The sequence below is a fragment of the Pseudorca crassidens genome, chromosome 16 (genome assembly GCF_039906515.1).
Source record: "Pseudorca crassidens isolate mPseCra1 chromosome 16, mPseCra1.hap1, whole genome shotgun sequence".
In the NCBI taxonomy this organism is placed as follows: domain Eukaryota; kingdom Metazoa; phylum Chordata; class Mammalia; order Artiodactyla; family Delphinidae; genus Pseudorca; species Pseudorca crassidens.
The window spans coordinates 63,404,414-63,421,590 of NC_090311.1; the positions used below are offsets into that span (position 1 = coordinate 63,404,414).

General features: G+C 41.1%; 1 protein-coding gene across 2 annotated transcripts in view; it reads right to left on the bottom strand.

Moving 5' to 3' along the window:
* The window catches only part of TET1 (tet methylcytosine dioxygenase 1), a 139,638-nt gene that overhangs the window by 115,842 nt on the left and 6,619 nt on the right, over positions 1-17,177 (bottom strand). For both annotated transcript variants that reach the window (XM_067710750.1, XM_067710749.1), the window contains exon 2: positions 14,417-16,446. In XM_067710750.1, the coding sequence (XP_067566851.1) occupies positions 14,417-16,324 (1,908 nt within the window). In that variant the 5' untranslated portion in view covers positions 16,325-16,446. The remainder of the gene's footprint in view (positions 1-14,416; positions 16,447-17,177) is intronic.

A 17,177-nucleotide genomic window follows, 5' to 3' on the forward strand; every position in this document is an offset into this window, starting at 1 on the left:
GCGCGGTGGTTGAGAGTCTGCCTGCCGATGCAGGGGACACGGGTTCGTGCCCCCCGGTCCAGGAGCATCCCACATGCCGCGGAGCGGCTACGCCCATGAGCCATGGCCGCTGAGCCTGCATGTCCGGAGCATGTGCTCCGCAACGGGAGAGGCCACAACAGTGAGAGGCCCGCGTAACGCAAAAAAAAACCCAAAAAATAAAAAAAAACCAATATGTTACATATAATTTTGAGGAGATGGGATCACAGAGCACTGAAGCCCATCCAGATTAAAAACCTCTGATGTAGAAGTTCTAACTTTATGATTTTTGAAACATCATATGAAAGACAAGTGTTGGGATCATTTAAATCAGGATCAAATTAGTCTTAGGAACTCTTGCCTAGCAACTAAAAACCATGTAGAAAATTTAGTGGGACTTAAGCACTAATATAATAATAATAACTTTAAAATTCTGGGTTTTTCCATGGTAGCTAAAAATACACCAAGTACCTAATCTGATCTGGCTAGTGTCCAGTCATTTAGCTGCGCTAATGAGATATGCTTAAATGCTGGCTCAACCCCCACCTTTGAGAGGGCATGAAGATGTGTTTACCAGAAAGAAGGTAAAAGAAATTTTAGTTTCTCTTTTTGAGAGAAGGAAATGGACCTGACTTTCCGAAACCTACCTGTACTACGAACTTCAGGTTTCCAAAAGTGGTAAAGATTTAGAAACCATTAGGCAATAATAAATCATTAACAAAATACTAAATTTTTTGGTTATGCTAATACTTCTAGCTTGAAATTCAGGACTAGTAGATTCCAGTGTCAAGAACATAATTTGAGGGGACTTCGCTGGTGGTCCAGTGGCAAAGAATCCTCCTTGCAATGCAGGGGATGCAGGTTGGATACCTGGTCAGGGAACTAAGATCCCACATATCGTGAAGCAACTAAGCCCGCGTGCCACAACTACTGAGCTCCTGTGCCTCAACTAGAGCTGGCCTGCCACAAACTACAGGGCCCACGCACTCTGGAGCCTGTGTGCCACAACTAGAGAGAGAAAACCCGCACGCCACAACTAGAGAGAAGCCCACACACCACAACAGAGAGCCCGCGCTGCAACAAAAGATCCCGCATGCCACAACTACGACCCAATGCAGCCAAAAAAAAAAAAAGAACATAATTTGAAATGGGACCCAAAATAATTCATCCAGTCATGAAAAGTAATTTAGTAGGTTATGTTCGTTTACCCAAAGGAATATTATACACATACTTTTTAAATCTTTACAAATTTTTACTTGCAAGGGAAATGTTGATGATATACTGAGAAAAAAAGAAGAAATTTTACCTCATTCAACTTTAAAGATGTTATTTATTTTTTTCTGTGTGTGTGTATACACGGTTAGTTTTATCGTAACAAAGCAATTTGTATACTTTTTTTTTTTTTGGCCGCGTTGGGTCTTCGTTGCTGCACAGGCTTTCTTTAGTTGCGGCGAGCAGGTGCTACTTTTCGTGCAGTGTGTGGGCTTCTTATTGTGGTGGCACGGGTTCTAGGTGCCCGGGCTTCAGTAGTTGTGGCATGCGGGCTCAGTAGTTGTGGCGCATGGGCTTAGTTGCTCCACGGCACGTGGGAGCTTCCCAGACCAGGGCTTGAACCTGTGTCCCCTACATTGGCAGGCAGATTCTTAACCACTGCACCACCAAGGAAGCCCACAATTTGTATGCTTTTAACGTTTACAACTGAGCATCATATTTCCAGTGAAACAAAAAGAAAAAATTTAAAAACTATGTTATTTTTTAAATGCAGGGACCTCCCTGGTGGTCCAGTGGTTAAGACTTCGCCTTCCAATGAAGGGAGGTGAGTCTTCGATCCCTGGTTGGGGAGCTAAGATCCCATACGCCTCAGGGCCAAAAAACCAAAACATAAAACAGAAGCAATATTGTAACAAATTAAATAAAGACTTTAAAAATGGTCCACATCAAAAAAATCTTTTAAAAAATAAATGCAGAAAAAACACTGGAAATAAATATGCCTATATACTCATCGTGGTTGCATCTAGGTAGTAGAATTAAAGTTTGTCTTTTTCCTGCTTCTAAGCTTTCCAAATGCAAATTACACTACTTTGATTTTATTACTTTTTAAAGTAACACAAGCTCTTTATGTAGAAATTCAAACCATGTATAAAAATTTAAGCAAAATTTAAAGTCACTTATTTTCTAATAAACCCATCCTCCATCCAAAAACTCTAGTCCTCAGAGGTAAACACTTCCAACAGTTTGGTTTGGTAGGTATGTATCCTTCTAGAATTGTTTTTCTAAACTCCATTTACAATTAGAAAAAGCGTCATTTTGAGCTTTCATGGTCCTTTTCCCTTTAGAACTTTGAGGTGTCCAAACTTTGCATCTTGGTATAACTCATAATCACAAATGGACATGGCAGTAATTTTAAACAACAAAAGCAGCTGCTTTTTAAGCTTTTTTGTGTGTGTGTGTGGTATGCGGGCCTCTCACTGTTGTGGCCTCTCCCGTTGCAGAGCACAGGCTCCGGACACGCAGGCTCAGCGGCCATGGCTCACGGGCCCAGCCGCTCCGTGGCATGTGGGATCTTCCCAGACCAGGGCACGAACCCGTGTCCCCTGCATCGGCAGGTGGACTCTCAACCACTGCGCCACCAGGGAAGCCCTTTAAGCATATTTTTAAAGCACTGTGTACTTCCTATAAACTTTTTTCTCAAGTCCTCTACTTGAATTTCTGCTACAGACATCCCATGATCCTAATATCTTTGGTACTTGAAAATGACATATATAGAATAAACCCCAAAATGTTTTGAGGTACTAGCTGCTAAGATGATATATTAAGTACACATGGGATATAATGGTTTACAGTGCACTTTTTTTTTTAAGAGACATTGGTATGTGAGATAGGCTGAATCTTACATTTTTTATGAGATTTCATTCATTCATTGAATCATTTGTTCAGCAAACATGTATTGAGCACCTGTGATGTGCTAAGCACCCTCTATAGCCTGAGCTTGGGCTTTAGAAGTAATTTAAACATCTCACTTCTAATCCTGCTTTCTCACCATGCCCTTTTTTAAAAAACTGTAGCAGTGTTAACAGGACATAAATAAATCAGAAAAGAGCAAGATTTCTCTTGTTGCTTACTAGCAGACACGAAGAGCTGATGATAGATAATTAGCCAAAACTTTCTGGATAATCATGACTTGAGCACTGAGTCTCATTATCAAGGTAATAACCTGAATTGCTTAGATTAGTTTGATGCATTTGCTAGCTGTGTCTTATTTTAATATGATAATACTACAAAAATATATGATCCCACCTTCTCTCCTAGCTGGTTACACTAGTGCCACATCCATCATAGTACTACAGTGACTGGCTACTTTATAGGGAGAATGACTTTTTTTTTTTTTTTTTTTTTTTTGCTGTACGTGGGCCTCTCGCTGTCGTGGCCTCTCCCGTTGCGGAGCACAGGCTCCGGACACACAGGCTCAGTGGCCATGGCTCACGGGCCTAGCCGCTCCGCGGCATGTGGGATCTTCCCGGACCGGGGCACGAACCCGTGTCCCCTGCATCGGCAGGCAGACTCTCAACCACTGCGCCACCAGGGAAACCCGGGAGAATGACTTTTGCAGCTCTGAAACCATCAACTCTTGAAATATTACTCTGGAATAAAAATATCAAGAAGCTGACCAACAAAGACATGGGGAGATAAGCTCTGTAGCAAAATAAACATGTACCAAACTACAGTGCTCACTAGTAAGTGATAGTATAACTTGGATTATACTGATACTAGATGAAGGTGTTAAGTCAGTTTCACACATTTTTCTTTCTGGATAAGATGGTCTACACAAAATGGCAAGGTAAGATTTGAACCATACTGACAAGATTCCAGAAATTAACACCCACCAGTCATAATCAGTCAAGATCAGCATGGTTTTGTTTACATGCTTGGGGTTTATTTTTATTTATTTATTTATTTATTTGAAGTATACTTGATTTACAATGTTGTATTCATTTTTGGTGTGTAGCAAAATGGTTCAGTTATACATATATACACATATTCTAAACATGCAAAGATCCTAGACGCCACAGGCTTTTTCCCTATGGTCAGCTCTGTGGTGAGGTATGCTACTGAAGTCTCAGTAGTGATCCTAAGAGATTCCTTAAAGGCACATTTAGGGACATATAACATCTGTCCTCAATTGCAAGAGTTGGTAGCAAAAATTTGTTCCATATGCCATATATAACATATGCCAAAATGAAATCTGGCTGTTTGAAAACACTGAGAAAAGCAGTGGCCAGAAGAGGCCTGTCCCACGCAACTCCCACTAAAATGGATAAAATAAAATTAAACAAGTATGTCAACCAATTCTGAAGGGACATCTCCGGAACTAGACTGTTATCACACTATCCACAGGACAGTGAACAGTCAGTGGTTCAACTTGTATCATATAATACTACTTAACTTTTAGCTTTTCAAGCACAAACTATATAGGTATTGCTATTTTCCCAGGTGTAATTTCTATTAGCTAAGAAGGTAGCATGGTAATAAATAGCACATTTTACAGTGTTATCTAATATACTGCTATTAATGTAACCAAGCATATAATAACCCTTTAATATTTGGAGGAAAAAAAATCAATATTAACTGGAGTAGGGAATTCCCTGGTGGTCCAATGGTTAGGACATGGAGCTTTCACTGCCATGGCCCAAGTTCAATCCCTAGTCGGGGAACTAAAATCCCACAAGCTGCCTGGCATGGCAAAACAAAAACAAACAAAAAACCCCAAGAAACAAAAAAGATTAATTGGAGTAAATATTAAGAGACTATTTCACTTTGGCAACCAACTCACAAACTGCTTAGTCATTCAATTCATATTACTTAAATGTGTGATACTATACCAAATCATCAAGCTATAGACATATAATTCAAAACACTGCCCTCAGAAGCATATCTACAAACAACTGTGTTTTGTTGTCGTTGTTGTTTTTGAACATACTAAAAAGTGTGTGAAAGTGTAGCCTGGCCAAAGCACCTACACTTTAAGTCCCTAAAAAGCACCTCTCCCCCGCTTTTAACATCACTCACTATTCAATAAATAGAATAATGCTTATGTCTCAGTATGCTAAATTACAAATGCAAAATGAGGAATACCTAGCCAGGAGCAAATTCCTAGATGACTATGAGTTGTAAAGTCAATGGTTTTAATTAACTGTATTTCTGAATATGAAGAACACTAAGCTGAACTAAACTTGGCAAAAAATAACACTTTATCTCTTGGCCAAAGAGATCTCTGGGAAGACTATCTAATTACCTTGTTGTTCAATTAAAAGAAACAATTGGGAGACAAAAATATAATCTATGATCAAAAAAAGAGTAGATCAAAATTGTTTTTACTTCTCCCAGACATTAGTAGTTAACATTCTGAGAAATGGCATATGCCTTTGGGGGCTAAGTATATTTTAGAAGAAAAAAATTCTAACAGTTCTGTTTTTAAAATGTACATTTGTTTCATATAATAAAATATTATTATAGGGCTTCCCTGGTGGTGCAGTGGTTGGGAGTCCGCCTGCCGATTCAGGGGACACGGGTTCAAACCCTGGTCCAGGGGATCCCACACGCCGCGGAGCAACTGGGCCCGTGAACCACGGCTGCTGAGTCCGCGTGCCATGGCTACTGGAGCCCAGGTGCCTAGAGCCTGTGCTCCGCAGAGGGGGAGGCCACTGCAATGGGAAGCCCACGCACTGGAAGGAAGAGTGGCCCCCGCTTGCTGCAACTAGAGAAAGCCTGCACACAGCAACGAAGACCCAACGAAGCCAAAATACATAAATTAATATATATATATTATTATAAATAAATAATAAAATAAATATTCTAATAATAAAAATATTAACATTTAAAAACTGTAAATGTATTTTCTCTTTCTCACTCCAACTCTCAATAATAAGTAAAATAATTCTGATGTGAGGAAGAAATACATGAAATATATTTGCTTACCAATATTGTTACTTATCAAAGTAAATGGGCTTCAATCATTGATGTGTATAAAATAAATATAAAAAAATTTTGATATCAAATACCTAAAAATAAAACAAACTAAATAACTCTATATTGAAAGCTACAAAATGTTATTGAAAGAAAGTAAATCATAAATAAAGATATACTATGGTCATGAACTGGAAGATTTAATATTGTAAAAATGTCAATCTCGGGGCTTCCCTGGTGGCGCAGTGGTTGAGAGTCCGCCTGCCGATGTAGGGGACACGGGTTCGTGCCCCGGTCCGGGAAGATCCCACATGCCGCGGAGCGCCTGGGCCCGTGAGCCATGGCCGCTGAGCCTGCGCGTGCGGAGCCTGTGCTCCGCAACGGGAGAGGCCACAACAGTGAGAGGCCCGCGTACCGCAAAAAAAAAAAAAATGCCAATCTCTTCAAACTGATGAGAGGGGGTATATATAGCTCAGTGGTAGAGCATTAGACTGCAAACTGATGTATAGATTCAACACAAACAATAAAACTTCCAACAGGGTTTTTGGTGGAAATTTACAAGCTGATTCAAAAATTTTGATGAAGGGATTTCCCTTGTGGTCCTGTGGCTAAGACTCCGAACTCCCAATTCAGGGGGCCTGGGTTCGATCCCTGGTCAGGGAGCTGGATCCCACATGCCACAACTAAGAGTTTGCATGCCACAGCTAAAAAGACTCCACGTGCTTCCCTGGTGGCGCAGTGGTTAGGAATCTGCCTGCCAATACAGGGGACACGGGTTCGAGCCCTGGTCCGGGAAGATCTCACATGCCGCAGAGCAGTTAGGCCTGTGCACCAGAACTACAGAAGCCTGTGTGCCTAGAGTCCATGCTCTGCAACAAGAGAAGCCATCACAATAAGAAGCCCATGCACCGCAACGAAAAGTAACCCCTGCTCTCCGCAACTAGAGAAAGCCTGCGCGCAGCAACGAAGAACCAGTGCAGCCAAAAATAAATAAATAGGTCTTCCCTGGTGGCGCAGTGGTTGGGGGTCCGCCTGCCGATGCGGGGGGCGCAGGTTCGTGCCCCGGTCCGGGAGGGTCCCGCGTGCCGCAGAGCGGCTGGGCCCGTGGGCCATGGCCGCTGGGCATGCGCGTCCAGAGCCTGTGCTCCGCGGTGGGAGAGGCCGCGGCGGTGAGGGGCCCGCGTACCGCAAAATAAATAAATAAAATGAACAAATTTATTTTTTTAAAAAAAAGACTCCGCATGCAGCAACAAAGATCCCACACACACGCGGCAACTAAGACCCAGTGCAGCCAAATAAATACACATATTAAAAAAATTTTTTTGATGAAAATACAAACAACCAAAAAAATAGCCCAAATAAATATTGAAAACAAAACTGAAGGACTTATACTACCAGTTAGCAAGACTAGTTGTAAAGGCTAGTAATGAGAGTTCAGACAGAAAAATAGACAAAAGGCCAATGAAACAGTCTAGAAACAGATTGAGAACTAATTAATCACTTGATTTGTGACAAAGTTGATGTTGTAGTAGTGGGGAAAGGATAGTCATTTCAGTAATGGTGCTGGTCAAGTAGATATCCCTATGAAAAAGGATGAGTCTTGACTCCTATCCCATGTGATACACAAAAGTCAATTCCAGTTTGTACATCTAAACGTGAAAGGTTTTAAAAAGTAACTTTTTAAGAAGAAAACAAAAGAGAACATCTTCATGACCTTGGAATTTGCAAAAAACAGACAACATTTTCTTTTTTAAGAATTTATTTATTTATTCATTTTATATTTTATTTTTGCTGCGTTGGGTCTTTGTTGCTGCGCGCGGGCTTTCTCTAGTTGTGGCGAGCAGGGGCCTACTCTTCCTCCTGGTGCTCTGGCCCCTCACTGCGGTGGCTTCTCTTGTTGCAGAGCACGGGCTCTAGGTGCACGGGCTTCAGTAGTTGTAGCACGCAGGCTCAATATTTGTGGCGCACAGGCTTAGTTACTCCGAGGCATGTGGGATCTTCCCGGACCAGGGCTTAAACCTGTGTCCCCTGCATTGGCACGCGGATTCTTAACCACTGTGCCACCAGGGAAGTCCAAAAAAATTTTCTTAAACAGGAAATAAAAAGTTATCATAAAGGAGAGGATTGGTAAACTGGACTACATTAAAGTTAAGAATTTCTGTTCATTAAAAAGCACAATTGGGACTTCCCTCGTGGCACAGTGGTTAAGAATCTGCCTGCCAATGCAGGGGATACGGGTTCGAGCCCTACTCCAGGAAGATCCCACATGCCACAGAGCAACTAAGCCTGTGTGCCACAACTACTGAGCCTGCGCTCTAGAGCCCACGAACCACAACTACTGAGCCCACGTGCTGCAACTACTGAAGCCTGCACACCTAGAGCCTGTGCTCCACAACAAGAGAAGCCCCCGCAGTGAGAAGCTCACGCATCACAATGAAGAGTAGGCCTTGCTTGCCGCAACTAGAGAAAGCCCGTGCACCGCAACTAGAGAGAAGCACACATGCCGCAACAAAAACCCAATGCAACCAAAAAAATAAAGAAAATAAATATTTTTTTAAAAAGACAGAAAATATCCGGTGTTGGCAAGGATGTGGAGCAAGTGGAACTTTCATACACTACTGATGAGAGTCTTAATTGGAACAATCACAGCAGTTTGGTAATATTTATGGAAGCTAAGCATACACATATTCTATGACCCAGAAATTCCACTCCTAGAAATACACTCAACAGAATGCATGCATATAGTCACCAAAAGACTTTTATAAAAATGTCCAGGGGGCTTCCCTGGTGGCGCAGTGGTTAAGAATCCCCCTGCCAATGCAGGGGACACGGCTTCAAGCCCTGGTCCGAGAAGATCCCACATGTCACGGAGCAACTAAGCCGGTGCGCCACAACTACTGAGCCTGCACTCTAGAGCCCACAAGCCACAACTACTGAGCCTGCTGTGCCACAACTACTGAAGGCCGCGTGCTAAGAGCCCGTGCTCCGCAACGAGAAGCCGCTGCAACGAGAAGCCCGCACACCGCAAGAGTAGATCCCACTTGCCGCAACTAAAGAAAGCCCACGCACAGCAACAAAGACCCAACGCAGCCATAAATAAATAAATAAATATAAAGTTCCGTTAAAAAAAAAACAGAGACTTTAACATAGAAAAAAAAAGTGTCCAGGGAATTCTCTGGTGGTCCAGTGGTTAGGACTCTGTGCTTCCACTGCAGGGGGCAAGTTTGATCCCTGGTGGGGAAACTAAGATCCCACAAGCTGCATGGCCAGCCCACCACCCCCGGCCCAAAAAAAATCCATAGTAGTACTGCTATGTTCATTCTACTGTTCTGTTCTGTACTGTAACATTTCACTTCCCATTAACAATAGAATGGATACAGGTATTGTGATATATACATACAATGGAATACTACACTGCAACAAGAATGAACAACTATAACTATAAGCAACATTATTGGCAAATCTTATAAACATAATATTAAGCAAAAGAAGACAGAAACAAATGAGTGTACAACTGTTCCTTGCTCTCTCAGAATGAAATTCCTCAGAGAAGTGTTCCCTATGTTCTCCTCTGCCTCTCCACGCATTGCTGGATGCGTAAGTCTCTGTACTGTCAGAGTTCAGTATAAGGACAACACAATACATTCTTCAGAATCAGCTTTGTCAGGGGCAAGGGCAATCTTTTGGGGGAGGGGGAAAGCAAGAGAATATGAATATCATCAACTATAGGGGACCTTTGAAATAGAAAATAAACAAATAAACTAATTAAAATTGTATTTCAAATGAACAACATAACTACATTGAAGCATTAGGGTGGGGTGTGTGTGTGTGTGTGTGTGTGTGTGTATGTGTGAGAGAGAGAACTAATTCAACATATGCATATTCTAACTTTTGAACACACCACTGACATTTCAGCAACAACGATAATACCTATTAACAAGATCTTGGTTTCTAAGTATCATTCTCCACCAAAAAGAACCAAGTTTCCTTGGATAAACAGCTGATCATCTGGTCTGGGGCAGGATGGAAAATAGAAAACCTTAGAATACTTGTCCCAGGAAATAAATAATTATTCAAACAATGGTTGAAGGTGCTCCCTGGCCAGATTTGGGGAAATTTGAGCAACAAAATAAGTAATGATAATAAAGGAGTGTAACTTACTGAATATAACAAAAATCTACAGGTTCACACTGAAACAAATAAGAAGAAAAAGCTCTTCTTTGGAGTTTAAAACTAATTAACAGATTTAGAAGAAACAATGGAAACAGAACCACAATTTGGCAACTATCAGGCAAAAATCACTGATGAACATTAAAATTGGGGAGTGAAAGTTTGAGGGATAGCAGTATATTTACATGTCTTGATCTCTCTGTAAGATATTTATTAAATACAAAGTGAAAAATACTGATTTTACAATGGAGAAATCTAGAAGACACTACCTTTAACCAAGTGATCAAAATTAAGATCATGAATAGTCAGACAAATGGACATTACATCCCTCCTGTAAGAAGGTATTCATACAAAAATGTATAATCCAAATCTAGTCATGAGGAAGCATTAGACAAACCCAAAGTGAGGGACAAAATAAGTAATCTGCACTTTGCAAAAGAAGCAATGTCATTAAAAACAAATGTTGAGGAACTATTCTAAACCAAAAAAAAAAAAAGTACATATTATATGATTCCATTTATATCAAACTCTAGAAAATGCAAACTAATGTAATGATTAAAGATAGAGGCAGTTTTATTCTTTCAAAAGAAAAGAAGTTTAATTCCTCTGGTTTCTCAGGCTGCAGGACAGTTAGTGAGTTTGTGCTCCTAATTTTTAAATCTGTAACTCCCCAAAAAAGACACACAACTAGCCAAAATGAGGCACAGTGGAAATCTTTTCAAAACCACATTTCATACAATTTCCCTACTCTCCATCAAAACTTATAATGGAAAATGTTTATGTTCTAGTTTTCTGAGACAAATTCTAAAAATAAGCTAATGCATCACTCAGTGCACACACACACACACACACACAAAAAGTACATATTATATGATTCCATTTATATAAAACTCTAGAAAATGCAAACTAATGTATAGAAAGAGTGTTTTCCTGAGGAGAAAGGGTGCAGGTAGGAGAGAAGGGACTATGAAGGGGTACAAAGAAATTTGGGGGAGTAATGAATTTTGACTGTGGTAATGTTCACACAGTGTATACATATGTCAGACTTACCAAACTGTACCCTTTAAATACGTGCAGTTTATTATATGTCAATTATACCTCAGTAAAGTTGTTTTAAAAGTTTGAGGAACTATTCCAAATTAAAGGAGGTCAAAAGGATATTTTCTTATAGGCAAAATATGAATAAAGTCTGTGGGCTAGATAATAATAATGGTTCAATGTTAACTTGCTAATTTTGATAATAATAGGAGAGAATATCCTTGTTTTTAGGAAATATATTCTCTAGTACGCAAAGATAAAGGGATATCATGTCTATGAAAACCTTACTCTCAGTTGATTCAGAAAAAAATATACACATGGGGAGGAGCTAAAAAGAGAGATAAAGTAATATGATAAAATATTATCATTTGGCTGAAAGATAAACCAAATTCTCGATACTACTCTTGCAATATTTCTATAAAATTGACATGTCAAAATAAAAGAGTTTTTTGTTTTGTTTTTAATAAAGAATGTGGTGCTTAGGAGATTGTGAGCTATAGCCAAGGTATTCATTCATTCATTAACAAATACTGGTTTTTCTCACACGGATGGACCTTGACAACAGTGGCCACACTTGCTTGCCAGAGCAAGTTTACAGAAATAAACCACATGCCAACATCTAAATTTCTAAACCTGATTATTTGAGTTACAAATATATTCTTTTCATTTAACTAACAAGTGTTTATTTAGCACCTATCACTGTACCAAGGCTAGATAGGCACTACAAAAACAAAGTCCCCTGGAATGAAACCGGGGGAACATGCACAGATACAGGTGTGGCACAGGGAGGGGTGAGTGAATGGATGGAGTCTTGTCAGATAGGGAAAGGAAGAATATGTACCATGAGCAAGGACACTGAGGCAGGATCATGCACGGTGAGCTTGGGGATATGTAAGTAGCTGGATACAGCTGAAACTTCAAGTATAATGTGAGAAGTGACAGCAAACAAGACAGAGGAGATCAGTCATGCCAAGATCTTGAATATTGGTACCTTCCCACATCACCAGTGGTCCAGTGGTAAAGAATCCGCCTTCCAATGCAGGGGACCCAGGTTTGATCCCTGGTCGGGGAACTAGGATCCCACATGCTGCGGGGCAAATAAGCCCACATGCCACAACTACTGAGCCTGCGTGCCTAAACTAGAGAGCCCACGTGCTGCAAACTACAGAGCCCACACCCTCTGGAGCCCACATGCCCCAGCTAGAGAGAGAAAACCTGCATGCCACAACTAGAGAGAAGCCCACGTGCTGCAAGACCCAACACATCCAAAAAATAAAAAAAATAAATAAATATATTTTAAAAAATCTTGGTATTCCATGCTAAGAAAGCTAGGCTTCATCTACAACTGGAAGGCGCTGAAAACTTTGCTCTATTTTCTTTTGTTTTGAGTGAGATAAATTACATATACAGAAGAGCACTAAATGTATTAAACTAGGAGAAACAGGGTTATAGAAAGAAAACTTGAACTGTACCTAAGGAGAATTGTTGTTCAACATCCTGACTTCCCAGCTAGCTGGTACCCTCAACCCAGAGTAGAAGTGCAATAAATACTTGCTGATAATAAAGATGACACTGAAATTGTCCCAGTATGAGATAAAGGCTCAACTACAGCTGGAGCCAAGAAAATGGAGAGATAGAAGTGCTCTGATGTTGTAGAACAAGAGATACTACAAGAGTGAGAGAAAGGCATTAAACATGACTGAATTTTCCATTTTGGGTGACCGTGTAGACAGTAAGCCGTTAACCAAAAATGTAATGCAAGAGGAGGAGCCAGTTTAGAAAAGAAGAGAACAGGGCTTCCCTGGTGGCGCAGTGGTTGAGAGTCCGCCTGCCGATGCAGGGGACACGGGTTCGTGCCCCGGTCCGGGAAGATCCCACATGCCGCGGAGCAGCTGGGCCCGTGAGCCATGGCCGCTGAGCATGCGCGACCGGAGCCTGTGCTCCGCAACGGGAGGGGCCACAACAGTGAGAGGCCCGCGTACCGAAAAAAAACAAAAAGAAGAGAACAAACTTGTTTATACCTATTAGAGATAGAGTACCTTTGGCAACTATGTCTATTGGCAATGTTACAAATCAGGAGCTTATCAGGGAGATCACTCTTGTTATAAAAATATTGCTACTAAGTGTTTTAGATGTAAGTATGTAGACTATTAAGTTACTGGCCACATTTTGATCTACTCTCACACGTGTGAAGTGACTTGAGTAAAGAAGATAGTTCATTGCAGTAAGATTTATAATAACAAAATATTTTGGAAATATTAAATGTCATCAATACATGATTGGCTAAATGTCTGATCTCTTATTTGCAACGTGTCAGTCAAATAGGAAGTCAGCATTTTTGGACATAATTTAAGTCCAGAATGAAATAGAAAAAAGGTTGACTGAAATTAAGTTCATAATATTTTAAATTAATCTATTCTACTACACCCATATTCATAGTAGACTCAAAATAAATATAACTTCAAGTGAGTAATCTAAAAATCATAAAACACCATAGCTGACAGGTATTTTAATTAAAGCAAGCTTGCTTTAATTAAAGCAAGTTTGAGTATTAACCAACCTCCATAAAATCCTTTAAACAAAGTCTAAGGCAACCAATATTTTTACTACCTTAGTTTCATAACTGTAATAATAAGTACAAATATTTGTATGTCACTTTGGAGTTTAAAAACCATTTTCAACTTCTGATTACCATTGAATCTCAACAATCCTGTGAGCAGGTGAAAATCACAAGCCAAAAGTTGAGACGAAAGCTTTATCATTACTATACCTCCAAGGCAAAGTTTTAAGATTAAAGATAGAGACAGTTTTATTCTTTCAAAAGAAAAGAAGTTTAATTCCTCTGGTTTCTCAGGCTGCAGGACAGTTAGTGAGTTTGTGCTCCTAATTTTTAAATCTGTAACTCCCAAAAAAAGACACACAACTGGCTAAAATGAGGCACAGTGGAAATCCTTCCAAAACCACATTTCATACAGTTTTCCTGTTCTCCATCAAAACTTATAATGGAAAATGTTTATGTTCTAGTTTTCTGAGACAAATTCTAAAAATAAGCTAATGCATCACTCAGTGCCCAAGACGTACTTCAGGTAGGTCCACAAATTCCTATAGGCAACTTAAAGCAACATTTTACCAAAGCAAAAGGATGTAATACAGAAGCAAATTGTCTCCACACAAATCACACTACTAAGTCTCACAGGTGTCCCCAGCCCCTTGGGTATTTACTTACCTCCAAAGGCACAATGATGGATGGCTTCTTTTTCAGTTCCTCACATTTCCTCTTCTTACAGATCTGATGGCTGTTCTTTCTATTCTTGCAGTAGGTACATTCACCACAATTGGTCTTCTGCTGGCAGGGCTCACAGACCCCACATCGCTTTCGTTTCTTCTTTTCCAAAGTAGGTAGCAAAGTTGTGTAGGAAGGAGAAGAGGAGGTACTGACAAGTGACACTGGCCTAGACACCACTGTGGTGTTGATGTCAACCATGCTGGTGGCACTGATCTGGGAGCTCTCTCCTTCCAATTTGCTGGGACTGGCCTGGGAGAGGTGGACAATGCCCTGTGAAGCATGGTGGAGTCCTCTCTCAGGGGCTATTGTGAACCCCTGAGTGTTAGCTGGCAGAAAGCTTATATGAACCTTCTTCTTATTTTCTATATTGTTTATAGCCATTGCGGGAGGTACCGAACTTATCTCTGAGTTTGATGATGGTTGAGGAGTGTGACCTAAGCCCGAAGGCAAAATCTGCATAGTGCCCTGGACCTCAAGCCCAGATGAAACAGTGCTCTGGGGCTCAGGCCATTCTGGGAGAGCATTACAGGTAGCAATTGGGTTAAGAGGAGCAGGAAGAAAGATATCGGGGTCTGAGGCAGTACCACCAACCATACCGAGGACTTGTTGATTTAAGATAGCACCAAAGACCTCTCCTTGGACTGGAATAGCACCAGGAATCTCTGGTGGGTCTGGGGTCTGACCCAGAGGCTCTCCATGAACTGGGTTAGCACCAGGAACTTCCCATTGATGTGGGACAGCACTAAAGGCCCGTCCTAGGACAGGGGTGGTATCAGCAACTTCCTGTTCATCTGGGGTAGATTTGAGTACCTCTTGATGATCTGGTTTAGCACCAAGGGTTTCTTGTTCTGAACCTGCCAAGAGGAGTTGTATTAATGAGGTAGGATATATTGACCCACCAATAGACAAACAGTTTCTAAGGTCCAATTCAGGTACAACCTTATTAAAGCTGGAGGTGGGGCAGCAATCATGTTCACTTTTGATGGGATCCAGGTAAGAATCAGATAGCTTAAGAGATTCTACTCGTGAACCCAAATCTTCTAACTGAATGCTGGGGTTTCCTTCAGAGGTAACCCTGAGGGCTGCTTTTTGGAGCAAAGGAACACAGAAAGTGTCCTGAGCAAACATTCTAGGGGAATCACTAATATCATTCAATGTCTCTCTAGAGAATAGTCCTTCACCACCACGTGTCCCTTCCAATGACCCAGAAAGAACCTCTGCTGCAGGGCCACTATGAGTAGAGTGATTTATTTTGGAATCCTCCACACTTTGGGACCAAGACTGGGTTGTCTCTTGGCTCTCGTTTTTTATTAATGATGCATTTTGTATGCCAATTAGATTCTTTATATCAGGAGGGATTGAGGGGTCTTGCACTGGGACTGAATCACTTTCTGAGTGCTTTACTCCCATGTCAGTAAGTACCTTATAATCACACTCATGTTGCTTTCCTAGATTCTTAGGCAGTGAAACTTTCTTGGGTTTGGCTATGACCGCTGGGGGTTGGGAGAGTCGTCTGCTAAGAGAGGTGCTTCGGAGAGCCATTGTAAACCCATTGCAAGTTAAGGACTCTGGGTTCTGAAAAAGAACCTCAGTCCTATCCAAATTCATTCGTGCTGCTCCAGCTCTTGTCAGAAGGCTTCTGACTGGCATAGGCAGTTTGGGTTCTGTTTTTCTCTTAACACCTCTTTCTTGAATTAATTGCTTTAATTTTCCAGGGCTCACAGTCTTGACTGTCGCCACATTTTTGTTGGCTGGCTTAGATCCCTTCTTCAGTTGGCTGTTTTTCTTTTTGTTTAAATCTTCCCTCCTGACTAATTTGGAAGGCCTTGCATGGCGAGATCGAGACATAGCTACGGAGCAGGAAAAACTGAAAGGGCATGAGGAAAAGAGTCATTGGTCCTTTGGAAAGTCTCACTTCTGAGGAGAATCCGGATGCACCATGGTTGTGCTCAGTCGCAGGAGGTTTTGGTCTGAAATAACAATGACAAAACATTGGGAGTGAGTGTTTTTCCTATGCATTCCCTCATTTGAAATAGAATATTTACTAGCAAGTATTAATTAAAATTAAGGAGCTGAGAATATTGACTGTAAAAGGAAAATATAATAGACATAAAACATACTAAAGTATCCTATAAATCCTGGATTCACAAATAAAGCTCCTTTAACTTCAATTTCTGTGACAACTGATTAAGGTGATGAAGTTGTTTGAATAAGTTAAGCATGGGAGTTTCTTTACATTAGAAACCGCAACCATGGACTTCCCTGGTGGCGCAGTGGTTAAGAATCTGCCTGCCAATGCGGGGGACATGGGATCGAGCCCTGGTCCGGGAAGATCCCACATGCTGCAGAGCAACTGAGCCTGCACACCACAGCTACTGCAGCCCGCGCGCCTAGAGCCCATGCTCTGCAACAAGAGAAGCCACCGCAATGAGAAGCCCGCGCACAGCAACAAAGAGTAGCCCCTGCTCACCATAAGTAGAGAAAGCCCGCACGCAGCAGGGAAGACCCAATGCAACCAAAAAAAAAAAGAAACCACAACTACTGCAGTTACATGTAGTTTAAAGCTCAAATCCTAATCTTTACAAATATGGATACTTAAAAAGTTATCTCTTAAGCTCTTTCCTCAGCACATCACCATACAGACAGAGGTATCATCTGTTGGACAGTAAAGCTGGTAAAGCCAGAGGAAGAAGAGGCTTGT